At 39.9% G+C, this 19,426-nt stretch overlaps 1 protein-coding gene, 1 long non-coding RNA gene and 1 pseudogene across 2 annotated transcripts; 1 reads left to right on the plus strand and 2 right to left on the minus strand.

Moving 5' to 3' along the window:
- The first annotated feature begins 3,654 nt into the window (after window positions 1-3,654).
- Window positions 3,655-5,163, plus strand: LOC130733760 (uncharacterized). Its single transcript, XR_009017608.1, has 2 exons — window positions 3,655-4,228; window positions 4,328-5,163. It is a non-coding gene; the product is annotated as an uncharacterized LOC130733760 (long non-coding RNA).
- A 1,617-nt stretch (window positions 5,164-6,780) lies between these two features.
- Window positions 6,781-8,248, minus strand: LOC130727739 (tRNA nucleotidyltransferase cca2-like; annotated as a pseudogene).
- Window positions 8,249-15,225: 6,977 nt separating this feature from the next.
- LOC130733761 (probable inactive receptor kinase At1g48480) lies at window positions 15,226-18,689 on the minus strand. The gene is made up of 2 exons (XM_057586022.1): window positions 17,195-18,689; window positions 15,226-16,148 (listed from the first exon to the last, which is right to left on the minus strand). The coding sequence occupies exons 1-2, from the start codon at window positions 18,441-18,443 to the stop codon at window positions 15,484-15,486; spliced, it is 1,914 nt and encodes a 637-aa protein (XP_057442005.1). The 5' UTR covers window positions 18,444-18,689; the 3' UTR covers window positions 15,226-15,483.
- Window positions 18,690-19,426: the final 737 nt, after the last annotated feature.

Below are 19,426 nucleotides of genomic sequence, written 5' to 3' on the forward strand. Positions count from 1 at the left end.
AAACCCATTTGCTCAAGTGTGCTTCTTAGGAATCCCCACTCTACTCGATCATAGGCTTTGGACATGTCGGTTTTGAGAGCCATGACACCTTTGACACCTCTAGTCTTCCTTCTCATGTAGTGAAAGCACTCATGTGCAATGATGGCATTGTCGGTGATCAATCTTCCGGGCACAAAAGCACTTTGGGTTTCCTCCACAATGTCCTTGAGGAAGCACTTCAAACGGTTGGCAATTGTTTTTGTGACTAGTTTGAAGACGACGTTGCATAGGCTAATTGGCCTAAAGTCCTTTGCCATCACCGGTTTCTTGATTTTTGGGATTAGTGCTATCAAAGTCTGGTTTATATTTGACACATCTAAACCATCGTTGAGAATGCTTAGCACATGAAAGGCCACATCATTGCCCACTACATTCCAGAATTTTTTGTAGAAAAGCGCCGGCATTCCATCAATCCCGGGTGCTTTAGTAGGGTGCATTTGCTTTAGTGACTCCCTTACTTCTTCTACGGTGAAAGGCTCTTCCATAAATTCCATGTGTTCCCCCTTAATTCTGCCATGCACCAAGTGTGTAACGCATTCAAAATCAGCTGGGTTTGATGATGTGAAAAGGTCTTCAAAATAGCTTGTTAGAACTTCTTCCACATCCTCTTCTTCTGTCCAGACCACCCCCCTTTCGTCTTTGAGCTTGCTGATTGAGTTTCTGGATTGTCTTTGGGATGCCTTCTTGTGGAAGAAGCTTGTGTTCTTATCCCCGTGGGCTAGCCACGTTGCTCTAGAGCGCTGGCTCCACATAATTTCCTCCATTTTTAGAAGCTCTTCAAGCTCACTTTCTGCCTCTTTCTCCTTCTTCTTGGTTTCTTCTGTTTGATCAGCCGCTTGTAGCTTCTTCAGGGTTGCAAGCAGGTTCTTGATCTTCTTAGGCAGGCAGCCAAAGGTCTCATCAGCCCACTCAACAAGGTTAGCCGAGACATTTCCCAGCTTTGTACTGATGTTTCTCCCTCCGCTTGGCCAAGAGTTTTGTACAACTTGGCCACAATCTTCATTGTTCAGCCACATTTCTTCAAACCTATACAACCTCACCCTCCTCTTCTTTTTCCTTTTGACATTTGAGAAGTTGACAGAGATTGGGTTGTGATCAGAGGAGAACCTGTCAAGGTGATTCACCCATGTATGTGGCCATACCTGCATCCATCTGTTGTTTACCAGTGCTCTGTCCAAGCGTTCCTGGATTGTGTGAGGCTTTGTTCTCATGTTTGACCAGGTGAAAGGGTTCCCATTGAAACCAATGTCGGTGAGACCACAAGAATCCATTGTTTCCTGGAACAATTGTGCCTCGGCAAAGTTTAACGGATTGCCTCCTTGTTTCTCATTGCTGTACAGAATTTCATTATAATCCCCTACGCATAACCATGGGATATCAGGTGCTGGGCTAAGCACTTTTAGGAGGGCCCAAGTTTTCCATTTCATGGTTGTTTCCGGGTATCCATATAGACATGTGACCACCATTTTTTCTTCTATTGCAGCAGTCAGAATCTCTATTTGAATGTGATTCTTTGACATTGAAATCATGCTTACATCTATGGAATGACTCCAGTAGATAGCTAGACCTCCACCCCTGGATTTTCCTTCTCCATTGCAATCCACACCGATTGCATTCACAAGGCCGCAAGGCATTCGTATTCGCTGTATTTCAAAGGCTTTCTTCCTCGTTTCCATGAGGAAAACAAGGTCGGGACGTTCAAGTGAAACGAGCTTTCACAAAGCTCCAACTGCCCGTGGTGTCCCCAAACCACGGCAGTTCCAGCTTATGATTTTCATAGCTCTCGGCGGGACTGCTCCACAGTCCTCGCTGCTTCAACCTTTGCTTTTTGTTGGGCTGGGTAACTCTCTGTTTCCATTGCAGTGGCTGTGTCGTGCTCACAGTCCTTCCTCTTCAGAATTTCCGGTTGTTTGGAAGACCCTCCTTTAGGCAGATTTCGTGCTAGCCTTTTCCACTTCGAAACCTTTGTGGTGCTGTTTTGTTCATTTCTCCCCTGTGAGTCATCCTCAGTATTCTCTGGGTCACTTAATATGATGGATATGAGGTTTGCCACCTTCTCAGGGTGCTCTTCCGTGGCCTTTTCACCTATATCTTCATGAACTTTTTTCTTCACTGATGGGGGAGACTTCTCCACCTCTGTTTGGGCCAGATCTGGGGGGGCATTTCGCTCTTTGCCCTGTAAAGTGCAGCTGCCAAGAGAGGCAATGAATTGGTCATCAATGTGTCCCCCATTCTTGGTGTTGTCAACCTTTTCAGCTTGGGGTGTAGGGCCCAGCACATTCACCTCACTTTCCCCACTTGTCTCTCCTCCATTATTGCTCTCTTTGTTCTTTCTGTTTCCCTGTCCCCCATTTGTTGTAGCAGTAGTTGTGAATAGGTTTTTGGTGACAGTATGGCCTCTAGGTTCTTGTTTCATCATCGCCATTCCTGTAGGTTTCAAGGGGGATGCTCTAATCCAAGGCCCATAGGGGAGGTTTGCTAAGTCATCTTCATCCCACTCGTATTCTTTGAAATCACAATCTTTCAGAGTGTGGTCTAGCCCTCCACAACCAAAGAAGAAGTTAGCCAATCTTTCATACTTGAATCGCAGATTGACACTCGGTTTTCCAGATCTGGGTACCATCGTTCCCCTTTTCAAGGGTTTGGATATATCAAGCCATGTTCTGACTCTGATAAAGCTTCCTAGTCTGTGCTCTTCCTTTGCATCCCATTCATCGTAGGTGCCCAGGAAGTTCCCCAGCCGCTTTGCTATTGATTCGTTCCTCATGTTCATAGGTAGGTCATAGATCCTGGCCCAGATTAGTACCCTGTTCAGCTCCACCTCTTTAGGGTTTTCATCCGGCATTAGCTTCCGGAGAATAATGAGGCTCTTGTCAAAGTTCCAGGGTCCCGATGTTAGGATGCCCTCTCTGTCATGCTCGGAGAAGAAGCGAAAGGTGAAGAGATTTTTCTCTATATCTCGCACCTCAAACCCCCGTTTTGTCTTCCAGCTCGTCGTAACCATCGACTTGAACGCCTTGTTGTTGACAGAGTGATGTGTAAGAACGCGTCCAATGAGCCATAATTCGTCTTGTTGTTCTGATTCCACCTCCTCAAGGGGAATTTGAAGTTCCTCTGTTTCGTCTTGACGGAGGGAAATGTTTTTCCACGGATCCATGCTTCAAGGAGAAGTGGGTAAGCCCCAGGTGGGGTGGGAAAGAGGTACAAGACCTTGGGTTTAAGCCACACAAAGTTTGTTTGCTAGGAAACCCTAGCAGAGCAACACTTAGGTGGTGGGTTTTTTTTGAGGTGAAAACTGTTGTTTACAAATTTCACATTTGAGTGTTTAATTTCACATGTGAGTGTTTATTGAATGTCTAAATTATTTAGATCCATACAAACTTCAAAAGAAACTTGCTCTATTGTTTTTTGACTTTTTCTTTATTATAAGCAGTTAAGCACAAAATTGAAGAATAAAATTATGGAAACAAGAGACAAAGATAAACAAAAAATATACAATTATACAAAATTGTATGTACATTTATTTATGTGATTAGAGATACTTAGTTATGATATATACACACCTCTCAAGTCTCAACTTCTTTTCCATCTTTATTTCTATCTATTTCGCTTTTCTTTATCAATCAAATCACATATTACATCTTTACTTTCTCTCTCGCTTTTCTTTATCAATTAAATGAGGTGTGAACAAGGGCGGACCCACGTTAGAGTTAGATGAACCCCCTGAAAAAAAAAATTCCCACTTACCCCCTTGTATAATATATTTTTTGAACCCCTTGAAAAATTTAATTTGCACAAAAGACCCTCTCTCTCTCAGACACGCACTCACCACTCAGCCCCTCATTCCTCACCCTCTTTCTCTCACAACCCTAGGTCAAGCACACACACACGCACCAGAGCACCACCGGCCACCACCACGCCACCACCAGTCCACCACGCACCCTGCGCTGCGCCTCTGCCTCTGGGATCGATGTTGGTAGCCTTGCCTCCGTCGCGGTTACGAATGCTTCCGTGTTGAAGCTGGTTGTCAACAATGGGGAAAAGATCAACGCGTTGGTTGATTACGAGGCTGGTTCGAAAACGTTGGAGGTTCGTTTGAGCAAATTGGGTGAACCCAGATCTTAAGATCCAATCGTTTCGCACCGCATTGATCTGTTCAACCTCTGAGATCGCAAACCTGTGTTCGTGGGTAAGATTCTGCACCTATTTTGATTTTGATTGATTTTTTCCCCATTAATTTTGATGGTTTCTTGTTCTTTTGATAAAAAAACAATCGTTATGGATTCAGTTCCAACTGAAGGAATGAAAGGCGGCTTGGCCATTCCGTGGAGGAAAAACGCTTTGGTGATTAATAGGGTGGTAAAAAATCAAAGGTTTTTTGGCAGTGATTCTGAATGAAGTTGTGTTCTGTTTCAATAATTGTGAGAGTGGCAGTGGGTAGTTGGAAGGAACACTGATTTATGTGTTGATTGCATTTGTGCTGCTGCAACTTGAAGGAAATCTGATTTGTGTTTTTGAATGCTCATACGCTGCTGCAACTGGGAGGAATTCTGGTTTGTGTTTTTTTATTGCAGATTTGCTGACAGATTTATGTACTTGATGGAGAGGCTAGAAAGGGTTGCAGGTCCTCATATTAATTGCTGAGTTCAAGGGTGAGAGGACTGCCAAAGATTTGTTACAATGGTTATGAATTGGGATGTTAGAATCTTGAGGATTATGCAGAAATCTCGCGGGCAATGGAGAGTGGAAGAGTGGCTTTGGTATTGGTTGGCTACTGGGGTGCTTGTGGTGCTGTTCATGTGGGTCATCTTCTTCCACAAGCATGAGGAAGAGTCTCTGGCTAAACTCCCTAACTACCCTGCAGATGTAAGGTATGAGAGAATTGATGTGTCTGTTGAGAAGCATACAAAAGATGATGAAAATTAGAGGCATAGGTTATGTGATTTGTGATTTTTTAGATGATGTTGTTCTTGTTGTTGTTGTGTATCTGTATGATGTGTAAAATTCTTTTGTAGGAGATTATGATTATGATATTGTAGATTTACTGTAACCAATCATGTAAAATATTTGAACATCTTGTTTTGGGAGCCACTTTGATTACAATCTTGTTTATCAATTTTTGCACTTGGAAGTTTTGTAATCTCAGATGATCCTTAGCTTAACTATTGTGTACTTGTATTACCATATATTGCTACTTTTCCCCCTTCAACAAGAGTTAAATTGCTCTTTCTTTTGTATAAATCTCACTATTTTTACCGATGTGTTGATTTGAAAAATTTGAACCCCTGAACCCGGGGTCCTGGATCCCCCACTGGGTGTGAAGATTTAATTATTCATTAGAGATATTAAAGAAGTGTAACTCCATCGGTTGGCCAAGTGGTAATTACGGGAATATATTATCAATCTTAATGATATGAGTGTACGAGATCTGAGTTTTGAATATTCCAGAAATCTTAAATATATAATACTCTCACGGTTCCACCTATTTCATGAATGGATAAGTTAGTATCTGTTACCTTAAAAAACAAAACTAGTATTTGTTACAATATAGGGTTAGTTCCACTTTTCGTCCCTGATGTATCACGATTGTGCAATTTTGGTCTCATTATTTTAAAATGAATAATGTTTATGCGTTAACAGTTTTGGGTCTTCCGTTAAATTTCCATCCAAATTGGGTGATGTGGACCTCATTAAATGAGTTGGCACCGAAAAAAAAATTCATATATGATATTATTTAACACATAATTTCTATTTTACAAATAATACACTATTAATCCCCCAAATCCTTAAATCAAAATTAAAACACCCAAACCCTAATACGTATCATCTTCAACCTCGAGCCCCTCACTCCCATGCCACCACCATCTTTAACCCACAACAGCACCACCACTCCCACGCTACCAATCACTTCTCTTCATCTTTCCTCTCATCACCGCACCACCACCCAAATCACCCCTCCCAAATTTCCCGGCAAAACCCGAACAGCTAGAGGGAGAGATAGGAGTTTGAGAATGAGAAATAGATGGAGGGCAAGCATCTATGCGGTTAGGGCTCTCTTGATAGCACCTCAAATCCACCTCCAGTGATGGAAAAAGCGACAAATCAGAGCCATTGAGGTTCTGCGATCAAATTGGTTCTTTGATCCACACACTCCTCCACCTGGTTCAGACACCATCAACACCTGGTTCATGATCGATGCTTAAGGTGGTTGTGGGCTGGTCATGGAGGTTGAGGTTGGTGGAAAATGGTGGAGGGGAGAGGTGAGTGATGAAGGTTGAAGAAGACCCTTCCGAAGTTTCCATTTTTTGTTATTTGTAAATAATAATAATAATTTCCTTTTAATTATATTTATGACATGCATCTATGTGGACATTGAGTTGAAGTGCCAACTCGTTTAATGAGTTCCACATCACCTAGTTTGGACGGAAATTAAACGAAATGACCAAAATTGTTGACGGCATAAACAAAAGGGATGCAAATTGCTCGTTTTAAAATAATGAGACTAAAATCGCACAATCGTGATTGATTAGGGACGAAAAGTGAAATTAGATGAAAGTAAAGAAGGTACTTGAGAGTATCAAGAATATAATTACTTAATTAGATGAAAGTAGGTCATGATAAGGGAAAAAATAATAAGGCTACTTCCCTATGTGCAAATTAACATCCCAAACTTCAGAAGTCATAGTGCTCTCAATCCTTAAAACATGGTAAGGAATAGACAATTGATCAACACAATAAATCTCACTCCAACTTCAACCATTCAATGCATTCCTCCGCAATTCCTGATGGATAGGCAAGTTGCCAAGCCATTACTTTATCCAGCAGTAGAGTATTCATCTTCCCCACAGATCAATTCGTTCTCCAGGCTTAGGTCGATTATAGAATTCTCCACAGTATTAAACAGATCTCTTCGTTTGCACAACTCTGAGTACTTGTCCGCAGTGTCATCAATGTCAATGGGATGTAACATTGTGGATATCAACAGTGCAACTCGCCAATTATCTTTAACCTCTCTTACGATAAACCCTATTAGTCCCCGGACCCTAGAAGAGACCGGGACATCAGTCAAGTTTTCCATACAATCGTGATCATTAACTTGGATATTTTCACTAGATACAAGATCAGGAATCAGAAGCGAGAGTGTACATGATGCTCGATGTAAACCAAGAACCTTTTCTGCAAATTTAGCTTTTCGTTTGAGAGACTCATGAATAATGTAATTGACAACAGGAATCTTCTTATCTTCCTTTTCTCTGTAATAAGTGTTTCTAAGAGGGAGAAAAAAAGCAGCATATAATGTTAATCTTCTCTGACGAGTTGTAAAGGTTGATTCTCCAACTAAACGGATAAGGTTCCATGCAGTATCCAAGTAAGAAACGCAAAGACTTTCACAAGCATCAGGAATAGCAGAGACAGGCTCAGGGGCAAGACTGAATACTATAGAAAATAGTGTCAGCTCAGAAATATAAGTCATTGCTTTAACAGGCTGATTTCCAGATATCATAAGATCAATCTCGGATCCAATGCGCTCTCTGCTAACCTTAGCAACTAGGGCATTTTTCACATCATCACATGTGGCAGCTACTCTCAGATCTTCATCTAGAGTAAATTCATATCTAGCACCAAACCGAATGGCTCGAAGAACTCGTAATGGGTCATCAAGAAATGAGGCCTTTGGAGGTGAAATAGTAACTATCTTTCCAGACTTAAGGTCTGAAATCCCTTTCATGGTGAAATCTTCAAGTAAATCAGTGTTGATATTGTAGAATAAGCTGTTAATTGTCAAATCCCTCCTATATGCGTCCGCTAATGGCATGCAAAATGTTTGCTCAGAAGTAATGCAGCTATTCTCAATCCTTAAGTCAAAGAAATGAATCCACACACCAAACAGACACACCCTCGCTGTTTCCAAATGTTTGGACTGGTCAGCATTATTGCTATCAAAAACACAGATTTCCAGTGCAGGTTCACCCATGGACAACAAGTACTCCCTGAATTTATAGACAAACTCAGTTGCCAATATATTATCAAGAGTGATATCAATGCTAAGGCAAGTTTTCCCCAGAAGCTTGTCGCGAACCCATCCGCCAACGACTCGGATCTGAGTTTCGAGTTTGGAGTGGCGGAGGGTGGCGGCAAGCCTATCAAAGATGCCCTGCTCGACCACGGTGAGTCCGATGCAGTCGCTAGGATGCATGATCAGAGACATTGATGGTAGACGGAGCACCGAAACAACGGCGTAGGGCTCGTATGAGAAGAGTTTTGCCGGGTGGTTGAAGATGAAGAGAAGAACTAGGGTTCGTGTATGATATGAGGCTATCCAATTTCTAATTTTAAGATAGAAATCTTAACTGATTCTATTTAAAAATTACTAAAATAAAATAATTTCATATCCCACATAATAAAAACTGATCAAACAAATTTCTAGTATTCTTCTTAATTTTAAAAGCTACTCCAAAGATTTAAACCTAAGATAATTCAATTTTCCCTACTTAACAAGTAATTTTAGAATTAACTAATTAATCAGGAGAAAAATATAAAAATTTCGAAATTAATTATTTTATTTCTTCTAAAATAATTATTATCATCTTCAGATGATTTTTCTAATTTTATCATAACTCCTCTTTCAAATTTTAAAACATATCTCCCGATATAGTTTATAGTTTACCTATTTTAACAATTAATAAAAAAAGACAAATCAACCAAAATTTATTTATTTTATTAAAAATAATTATTTAAGATGGTATTCAGATGTCTATCTAATATTACTTTCAAAAAAAAAATGTCTATCTAATATTATTCAAAAATAACTTTTTTTTTATGATAGGGGAGAATACAACCCAGAAGAAAGACTACACACGGGTAGAGCGCAAGAAGGTAACTCCCGTTACATAAAAAGAAGAAAATTTGATACCTGCGGAAGGGGAGAATCCAACACATGAAGGCCAAAATCAAGATCATGCGCCATATTAACGAGTTCATCTGCCACACAATTAGCCTCCCGACAAACATGCATACACTGGAACTCCCAATTCCTATCCTTCCATTCACGAATGTGATCAACCAACCAACCGAAAGGATGTAAAGTGTCACAACCTTCGTTGATGAGTTTAACAGACACACTAGAGTCACTCTCTACCATAATATGAGTAACACCACGATCCCAAGCTACCTGGATGATTGAAAAAAAATACCTCAAAGCTCTCCCCAAAGAACATTGGAGGAGCCCAGATTTCTACAATATCCAAACAGCCACCGACCATAATTATCCCTGCAAACACCACCACACGCCGCCATGTTTGAGGAGCTCTCAAAAGATATGTTTAAGATTTGTGCAAGATTACCTCTTAAAATCCAAATTAAGCCAACGTAACTAACACACTCTTTCTCTCTCCTAAACAGTATTCACTAAATTTTCAACTCACACGGGGATATATAAATTATTTTATTCTCTACGATATTTAAATAAACAATTTAATTATTTTCAAGCATATTTCTACAATAATTTTCGGCTTTATTAATAACCTAAAAGGCTAAAAAATTATTTATACACAATAATCACTTATTTGACCAATCCAACACTCCCACATGTTAAATTACACTCTTACTCATGCACACAATTAATTTCACTTATTTCTTCATTTGTTTCAACTAGTTGGTTTTCAATCAGCTAACAGACCAGCAAAACATACAACAATCTGACATCAATTTATAACAGACAACAAATAAACAAATTATCATCCAATCAAATAATATTATGTTTCATAATATTATAAATAACTATTATTTTAATTATATAATAATTCAAAAATTGAGGGCCTTACACTTATGCACTTAATCAATAATAACATTTCTCTCTCATTAATATAGCGCAATTTTATATGGGGTATTTTAATCAAAATATTTATCAAATGATGAGTTCTTAAACAATGTGCATAACCTTAAACAACATATATTTTGGAATAAAAGGAGTAGTTAATAAATGGGTTAATTATCAGATTGGTCCCTGTCTTTGTTTCGCCGTCTGAGGTAAGTCCCTCCCCGGAAAATTTATTGTCTTTGGTCCTCATGTTTGAAAAACTTTTGGAGCGGATCCTCGCCGGAGCCCGGAGCTCCGGCGAGTAATGAAATGGCATGCTGAGTGGATTAACGGTGCTTATGTGGAATAAAAAAAATTAAAATAATAAACACATCAGAAAATTAAAAAAAATTAAAGCCCAAAACTTTTCATAACTCACAAGTTAACCCCCAAATCAAAGAAACCCTAAATCCCTAAATCAGAAGATTCAAACCCAGTAACACTAAACCTAAAATCCCAAAATTTCTATTAAAACCAAATTCAGATTTCTCATAGCACCAACAGAAACCTAACAAATCAAACCCAGCAACACTACACCACTCTTTCCAGTTTGCACCGATTTCCCACTCTCCCACCACCGATTCCCCACTCTCCCACCACCTCCACTCTCCCACCACCTCCACTCTCCCACCACTCACTCAAGAGCGACGAGATCGAGATTGACAGAAGAGGAAGAAGTCGAGAAAGAGGAAAGAGCGCGCGGGAGGAGAAGCGCTGAACCAGATCTTCGTTGCCTTCGTTCATGCTGTTCATCATCATCGTCATCTTCGTCGCCGTCGGCGGCGGCGGTCTGAGACGCCAGGACGCGAGAGGCACCATGTTGTGGCGAAACGACGTCGTTGTAATGGGTTCACGGGAGGGAAGACTGAAGGTCGAAGGTTTTCTTCATCTCCTCCCTGTTGGAATTGTGGTTTGGGGTTGTGTTTCAGGTTCGACGATCTGTGACCTCTGTATTGTGCTGTTGGTGCTCTTCCGGCTGGGAGCTGTGGGAAGCGTTTTTGTTTCTTGCTCTTCTTTTGCTAGTGTTTTTGTTTCTTTTTCTTTCTCTGAGATGTAACTGGGTTTGTGCCCCCTTTTATTAATTCAATTTTTGCCCAGATTATTAGTTCTATTTTTACCCAGATGTTGCCCAAGTTATAATTTTTACCCAGATCTTGTACGGTGAATGATGTGGGTGAAGGGATAGGAAATGGTTTTTGGGGGTTTGATTTTCTGGGGTTTTGTTTTTTCTGGGTTTGGGTTCTTGTTTTAAGTTTGAGGGACATGAAGAACATGGTGAAGGGCTTGATAATGTGGCCCATTGCTGCATAGGTGTCTTACTGCATTGCTGCATAATTATTGGTTTATGCATAATTTGGATTGACTCATGATGCATAATTCTTGCTGTGCTAAACTTGGTTTCTAATATGATGTCCCTTGACAGCAGCGTTTGTGTGGGATTGGATTTTTGTGTCTGGTGATGGGCTGCTGGTGATGGGATGCTGGAAGTATATTGGTTTATGTTGATTTTCTGACTTTAGGGATTAGGAAAATGGGGAAAGTTGGGGTAAGGGTCATCGGGAATTAGAAAAAAAAATTGGGGTTTTTTAATTAATTTATTTTCCTATGTGTAAAAGTATTTTTTTATAAAAAAATCCATGTCAGCTCACTTGTCCCACTCAGCATGCCATTTCATTACTCGCCGGAGCTCCGGGCTCCGGCGAGGATCCGCTCCAAAAAATTTTCAAACACGAGGACCAAAGACAATAAATTTTCCGGGGAGGGACTTATCTCAGACGGCAAGACAAAGACAGGGACCAATCTGATAGTTAACCCTTAATAAATAGGCGACCAAAAGCTATTTAAAGAAAGGGTTAACTATCAGATTGGTCCCTGTCTTTGTGTCGCCGTCTGAGGTAAGTCCCTCCCCGGAAAATTTATTGTATTTGGTCCTCGTGTTTGAAAAACTTTTGGAGCGGGTCCTCGCCGGAGGGCGGAGCTCCGGCGAGTGCTTAAATGGCATGCTGACTGTGTTAATGAAGCTGATGTGGAATTAAAAATAATAATAAAATACACATCATAAATTTTAATTTAATTAACAAAATAAAAACTAATTAACAAATCTAACCCAAAAATTAATTAACAAAATTAATTTCCTCCCAATTAACCCCAAATCATCTTCATCAAAACCAAATCTAGCTCATCTTCATCAAAACCAAACTCATGTTCATCTGCAGACCCAAATCAGAAATTTTCCCCAAATCACACCCATGTTCATCAAAACCAGAAATTTTCATCAAATCCCTACCATACCCAAATCCCCACCAGACCCATTTTTCCCAAATTCGTACCAAACCTAGAAATTGCACCTGCAGGCAAGCAGTGAAGCAACCCACCTTCTCACAAGTCACCCAAAACTCAACGAAGCCATAGCGATCCACACAACCACCGCACCGCCATGTCCCTCGACCTCCGTACAACCCAGCCTCACCCAACCTCAACCCTCACCCACCTGCAACCTCACCCTCAAACCCTCACCCGCAAACTGCAAATCCCAAACCCCAACCCGCAACCTCACCCCCAAACCACAACCTACATCATCACCCTCACCTGCAATCGGAACCAAAACCAAAACCCCAACCCCCACCCCAACCGAAATACCCACCACAATCTAAGTTTGGATATGAGTTATGAGAGAAGGAGAAGAAGAAAAACATGGAGGCAAGACCCAGAAGAACCCAGAACATGGATCGGCAACCAAGGATCAAACAACCACCTTCAAACCACCAAGGAGAAGAAGAAAAGCAAGGAAGCAAGATCCATAAGAACCCAAACCAAACAACCACTTGGTGTTGCTGTGAATCGAAGGCCGAGAAAGAGGTTGAGGCCTCTGTCACGGTGCTAAGAGGAAGAGGAGAGGTTGAGGGTTCATCACTTCTCTTCAACATGCTCAATCTTCTCTTTCGATTGGCTTTCAATTTGGCTCAATCTCCTTTTTTATTTTCTGAATCTATACGCAGATGCAGGTTCTTCTTTCAACTAATTTTTTCTCTTTATTGTCATATGGTGTGTTGCTTTTGGCCATGTTTCTGTTCAGATTTTTGAGAATTTGATTTGATTATAATAAACCCTTTGAATGGGAAAAGATGTGTAAAGATGTGGGCTGTAGAACGTGGATCTGTGTAACAATGAAGTGTGTGTTTGGCTCGGCGTTAGTAGAATTGGATCTGGCCAGAATTGGATCTGATATGAATTGGATCTGGTAAACGTGAGTTTGAGTGACGTGATTTATGTTTGGATACATTTATCAGGAATTGGATCTGATAGACTTGAATTGGATCTGTAAAAGGGAAAGGGGACAATTGGATCAACATTGATGCTAAAGCAACAAATTGTTGTGTTAGGATGGATCCAATTCTGGGGCCAGAATTGGATCAACATTTAACATTCAAACATCAATGGAGATGGAAAAATCACGTTTGAGGTCTTTAAACGTGGATCAGGCCTGATCCAACGTGCATCCAAACACACCCGAAGAAGAAGAATTAAAGATGATGTTTTGACAGAATTGAAATCAGGATTAGGAGAATTGGGGTTTTTAATTTTCTACTTAATAAGTTTAATTTTAATTAATTAATTTGGGTAATTTGGATTTTTAATTTTATTAATTTAATTTAATTTTATGATGTGTAATTTATTTTTTATTTTTTATTTATTTTTAAAATCCACATAAGCATTTTTATCCCAGTCAGCATGTCATTTAAGCACTCGCCGGAGCTCCACCCTCCGGCGAGGACCCGCTCCAAAAGTTTTTCAAAAACGAGGACCAAATGCAATAAATTTTCTGGAGAGGGACTTACCTCAAACGGCGACACAAAGACAGGGACCAATCTGATAGTTAACCCTTAAAGAAAAGATATTGACAAAACCATTCTTTTCAAAGTAAAAAATTGAAAATAATTTCATTACCGTTAAGGGAAAAAGAACTTTTGTTATTGAAAGCATGACATGTTTGAAATATATCTCTAGTATTTTATGTCTCGGACATTGATGAAAATTAGCTTAGTGTTGCATAACTCGTAGAAAAATATTTTTAAGATCATATTTGAAGACAATTTGTGTTTGATAAAAGATGGAAGAAGACAGAAAATAGGCTCTACCTTCCGCCATCTTTTATTAAAGAGAAATTGTATTCAAATATGACTTTAAAACATTTTTCTACAAGTTGTGCAACGCATGACAAATTTTATTAATGTTAGAAATATATAAAACATCAGAGATAAATTTCAAACCTGTCATGCTTTCAATAACAACAGTTCATTTTCCCTTGACAGAGACAACGTAAATTCCCAATTTTTTCTTTAGAAATAATAATTGGATTTTTCAAGATCTTTATGGTCGCTAGTCATGGGTTTTTTGCAACCACTATTTATTAACCATCTCGAAATGTTGCTCGTAGCAAAGCACGTGACATAAAAAAAGTCAATATTGTTCCTCCATGGTCACCTTAGCCTCCTTTGGTCAAGACTTGTAAACTTAATCTACATGTCTCATATTGTCACATTGTCACATTTTTTGCAATGAGGAGAGGAAAAATCTTACCTTGCTGTTTGTACCATCTCATCCTCCAATCTGATCATTCTTATGCTAACGACAAGAATTTTCTGCACTATTCTTTCATCAGAAAAGTCTTTAGCGAGAAGTCGCACTTTTTTTTACCATGCTTAACGATTTGTCAGCATAGCCTTTGATGATTACGTTTTCCTTCATGCCCTAGATTTTGAATTCTTTACTCAATTTGAATACATACATGCTTCTAGTTCTTTCAGAACCTTGATATAGTAGAAGTGATCTAGCGCTTAAAGATGAGTAGTCATTCTTGCAGCTCACCCACTGATATATCTTCTTCCATTATATTTTCTTTTGACTCACATTGATGCTTGAGTTTTTGATCAATGAGTGTAGATAAAAGATTTGTATTTGGAAGAAGATAATTTTATTAATCATTGTATGAAGGTGTAAAATTTTTTTACACCGTCAACCAAAAACTTTACACTGTTAGCGCATCATCATTTTTCTCTAAAATAAAATTTGATTTATATCAAGTTAGAAAGTATATCTCAAATACATTTAAATTTTAAACATAAATGTAAACTTAATTTTAGGAATAACTAATAGTCTAATACTATTCTGAAACAAACCGCAACAATATTTTAAATAAAAACTAAATCTTAAAAATTAAAATATTTCTTTTTAATTACGGCTATTATGCCATAAAAAATTCAATTATGACATAGGCAGAATAATATTAAAAAACTTTAGACAATGTTCAAGATGGGTCCAATCAGTAGTCGTAGATACCCAAACAAAATATCCACATTTCAAAAATAATCCCGTGAAAAGAAAATAAACCATGAACATAATGTAGCAGTCAATAAAGTGTGGAAAATAAACCTCCAACCAAGACTCAAGGGACTAGACAAAGAACATAAAGAGCTGGTTTCTATAATCTCTCAATGAATAAACAAACAATAGCATCATATCATATGCATTCCAAAAACAGGCCAATGACGAAATAATGAGCTCTCTCTTCTTCAATTCAATATTCAAGCTTGTGATAAACCAGAGTCACTTGAGTAGTACTGTTGGGAAAATCCACTCTCTGCATCTCTAAACGAATCTTGCTGATTCTTCTCCCCTTTCTCTAAACTGTAATGACAAAGTTGCTGAATCCTGCTTGCTACCACATCCATGGAAGGCCTCTTGTCAGGGTACTGAGCAGTGCATTCAAGAGCAAGCTGCAAGAGTTTCACCATGTCCTCCTCAACATTTTGGTACCTCAGAAGCTCGATGTCGAAAACCTCAGTGTTCCACTCATCTTGAACCACAGATTGGACCCATCTTGGGAGGTCCACCCCTTCTTCATTCAGGGAAGAGTGAGTAGGAGGCTTCCCTGTTAGCAGCTCCAAGAGCATTATGCCAAAACTGTAGACATCTGCTTTCTGCGATACTTTGCGGGCGTCAGTGACCTCTGGGGCGCGGTAGCCGGAGATGCGGTTCGGGGTGGAGGTCGGGAGAGCAAGATATGCAAGGCCAAAGTCAGAGACACGAGGTTCGAATGATTTCGTGAGGAGGATGTTTGATGACTTGATGTTTCCATGGGAAGATGTTGGACCCTGTGAATGCAGGTATGCAATTCCATGGGCAGCACCAAGGGCTATAGCAGACCTTGTTTCCCAGTTCAGTGGAGTTCTGCCAGCTCCATTGTTTGCTGTAACATGAAAATTGAAAGATGTATAAGCAAAATATGTTAGATAAGGTGCCTTAGTGCCTAGCATCCAAGTCTAGATCCATTTCTTTCACATCCTACTTCTAAATCAATTAAACTTCTCTTTCCTCGGAATCAATTCTGGAATAAGCTTCTTCGCAGAATTGATTATGACTTTAAGATCAATTGTAGAAGAAAACATACAATAAAACTTGCAAAAGACAGAAATATTGTTCTTTGCAGGCAGCATTTCATCAAATATAGAGTGCACTATACTAAAATCCATAGTTGAGATACCAGAGACACACAATAACTAAATCCTAGAGTATTATGCTATCAACATTACTTGAGATTTTTTTTGAATGTTAGCACATTATTTACCACCCTGAAACCTGGATGGGAATATTTACTGACATTGAAGTTTAGAAAACTGAGAATCAGCAAGCCTGAGAGGCACAAACTTCAGATTTCTAAGATAAATGATAATGTTTTAGGCATCACAGTAAAAACAACTCTTGATGCAATATATCATCTCCAATGGGAATAATGCACTGCAAATATGCAAATGCCTCAAAATCAGAATATCACAAACATCAATTTTTTTCACAAATAGCATGTTTGCAAATTCTTCAACAATCGATTTTAGAGTCAAAATCAATTCTGGAAAAAGCGTCTACACAGCAGAATTGATTTTGCAGAAAAATATGATGATTCAAACATAAGAAAAACAAACTGAATTCAGGCCGGCAGGTACAACCTTGTGATGAAATGGAGCCATACCCAAGACAAGACAGTAAGTGGAACTGAAAACCATGCCATGGCAGAAGATTACAAAAACCAGCAAGAAACTAAAATAGAATAACCTAGTGACATGAAAGCACAAGTAGCTACCCATAAAACCAACACGTAGCAGACACAAGAACAACCACAATCATTCACTTGATGCATAAACAAAACAAGTAGTAGCATCACGACACATAGAAACGAGAGCAAAGCAACACTAGTGTCCAAAAATGACAACCAAGCAAAAAAAGATGTGTAGTACTCACCATGTAACAGCGCAGATAAGCTTCCCATTGGCATGTAATCATACACAACAAGCTTTTCATCTCTGCTGAAATAATAGCCCCTAAGTGGGACCAAATTCTCATGAACCAGCTTCCCCACCTCCTCAATCTTCTCCCTGAACTCCATCTCCGTCGCTGTAACATCCTTCAACCTCTTCACCGCCACGCTCCGCCCCATCTCCATGGTGGCCTTGTAAGTAGTTCCAAACGTTCCTTTCCCCAACACTTCAGCAGAAGCCCTCAGCAACTCATCCAAACTGAAAACTCTATCAACATTGCCAACAAAAATCAAACTCTTCTCCCCCGTAGCCACCGACGCCGCCGCGGAAACTGAATTACTCACAAAACCACTCTCACTGTCTCTACCCGCCTTCTCCCGAGGCACCATTGCAACAGCCTCAACACCCTTTGAAGTTGGAACACCAGAGGAATCACCACTCTTCTTTGTTCTCTTACACAAGAAGAACACAAGGATCAGAATCAACAACACACCAAACAAAGAACCAATCACAATTCCAGCAATGGCACCCCCAGATAGGTTCTTGCTGTCGCTCTCGCTGTTGTTGTCACCAGGGCAAGGTTGCAGGGGCCTTCCACAGAGAGAATTCCCTTCAAAAGCGCTTCTAACCAAACGCGAAAACCTGCTCGGAATCGACCCGTTTAGCCGATTGAACGACACGTTGAACTGAGTCAGAGGAGGAACACTGAGATCAGGGACTGAACCAGTGAACCCGTTGTGCTCCAAGTAGAGAGAATCCAATCGAACAAGGCTATTGAACTTCGTTGAGATTTCTCCGGTGAGATTGTTCCGCCCCAAATTCAACCGCACGAGATTCTTCAAACCAAACAGAATCTCAGGAACCTCGCCGGAGAACAAGTTTCCGTGAAGGTAAAGGTTCCGAAGCTCCACAAGGTTCCCCAAATCAACCGGAATCGGACCGGATATCGCGTTGAAACGGAGCGAAAGCGTTTGAAGCTTCGTCAGGTTCCCTAACCCCGCCGGAATCTCGCCGATGAGTCCCATCCCGGGTAACCGCAGCGCCGTGACCCTCCCGTTGTTGCAGGTAACGCCGGTCCACGAACATGGTTCAGCCTCCGTCATGTTCCAGAGGAAGGTTCTCCCTCCCACGGCGGCGCGTAACGCCACCAGGCTCGCCCTGTCGGAAGCGAGATCCGAGCTTGCAACAATGGCGAAAGCGAACACCGTGAAGCAAAACAACAGAGACTTCATTTTTCTCTGTCAGCAAGGTTGATTACTCTGGTTTGAGGGAATGTGGAAGTGGAAGCTAGAAATTCAGCGCCATCGCGAGGTTCGAGATTCGGTTTTGTGCTGTTTGGTTGCTGAGAAAATGGACGAGAAAATGGTGAGAAACGCTCGGAAAATTGAGACTGTAAAAAGAAACGTAGAGAGAGAAAGAAGAGAGAGAGAGAGAGAGAGCGGCGTGAAAATGAGGGTGGTGGGTGTCACGTATTATAACAAAACCCTTCGCGCGGGTTAGAGAATCAAAGAGAGATAGAGAATCGGATTTGGATTTATGAGAGAAATGTTACCGTACGTTCACGTGCATAGAGCTACCAGTGTACCATGCTTGTGGACCAATGATTATTGGTGATTAAAAAAAATTAAGGGTTCTTAGTTCTTATAGTTCTTAGTGGACCTCACTGTTTTGGAATGTCCAGTGAGAAACCATTGTTTATATGCGTGTGGGACCCAGGCGGTGTTTTTTAATGGGGTTTTTGAAATTTGATTAAAATAATGGAAAGTGTATATTTCTTTGGCTGTTTTTATCTGAAAAAGAAACTGCGTTTAAAGGACAAGATTCAGTTACCCTTTCCTTTCGCCTAATGTAATGGACCATTTTTATTTCCATTTTTCAACAAAGGGATTTATTTTATTTTATTTTATTTTGTTTTGGTTTTGGTTTCCCTAGTGAATTAAATTGCGTTTACTTTTTACTGCAAAGTTCTACCAATGAAAATCATTTTTTTGACCACTCTGTTTTGTTTTTTTTCTTCCTTTTACTTTTCACCTTTTGATTTACTGAAAGGGTTAATAGTATTTTGACTATTTTCAACGTTAGATGAATATACATTAGCTGGCGAGTTTTGTTTTCAATTTGATATTTAACAGTGTAATATATTAGGAAGTTATAAGATTCCGGAAAGCAAATAGAGTATAGAGTATGAAGAATAATATTAATCCTTATTTACACT

The sequence above is a fragment of the Lotus japonicus genome, chromosome 1 (genome assembly GCF_012489685.1).
Source record: "Lotus japonicus ecotype B-129 chromosome 1, LjGifu_v1.2".
NCBI lineage: Eukaryota > Viridiplantae > Streptophyta > Magnoliopsida > Fabales > Fabaceae > Lotus > Lotus japonicus.

Bases quoted from the DNA above. Each gene is read 5' to 3' on its own strand.
- LOC130733761 (XM_057586022.1), bottom strand. From the start codon at position 18,443: ATGAAGTCTCTGTTGTTTTGCTTCACGGTGTTCGCTTTCGCCATTGTT. The intron at 16,149-17,194 runs GTGAGTACTACA...TTCATGTTACAG, and splicing joins CTTATCTGCGCTGTTACATG to CAAACAATGGAGCTGGCAGA.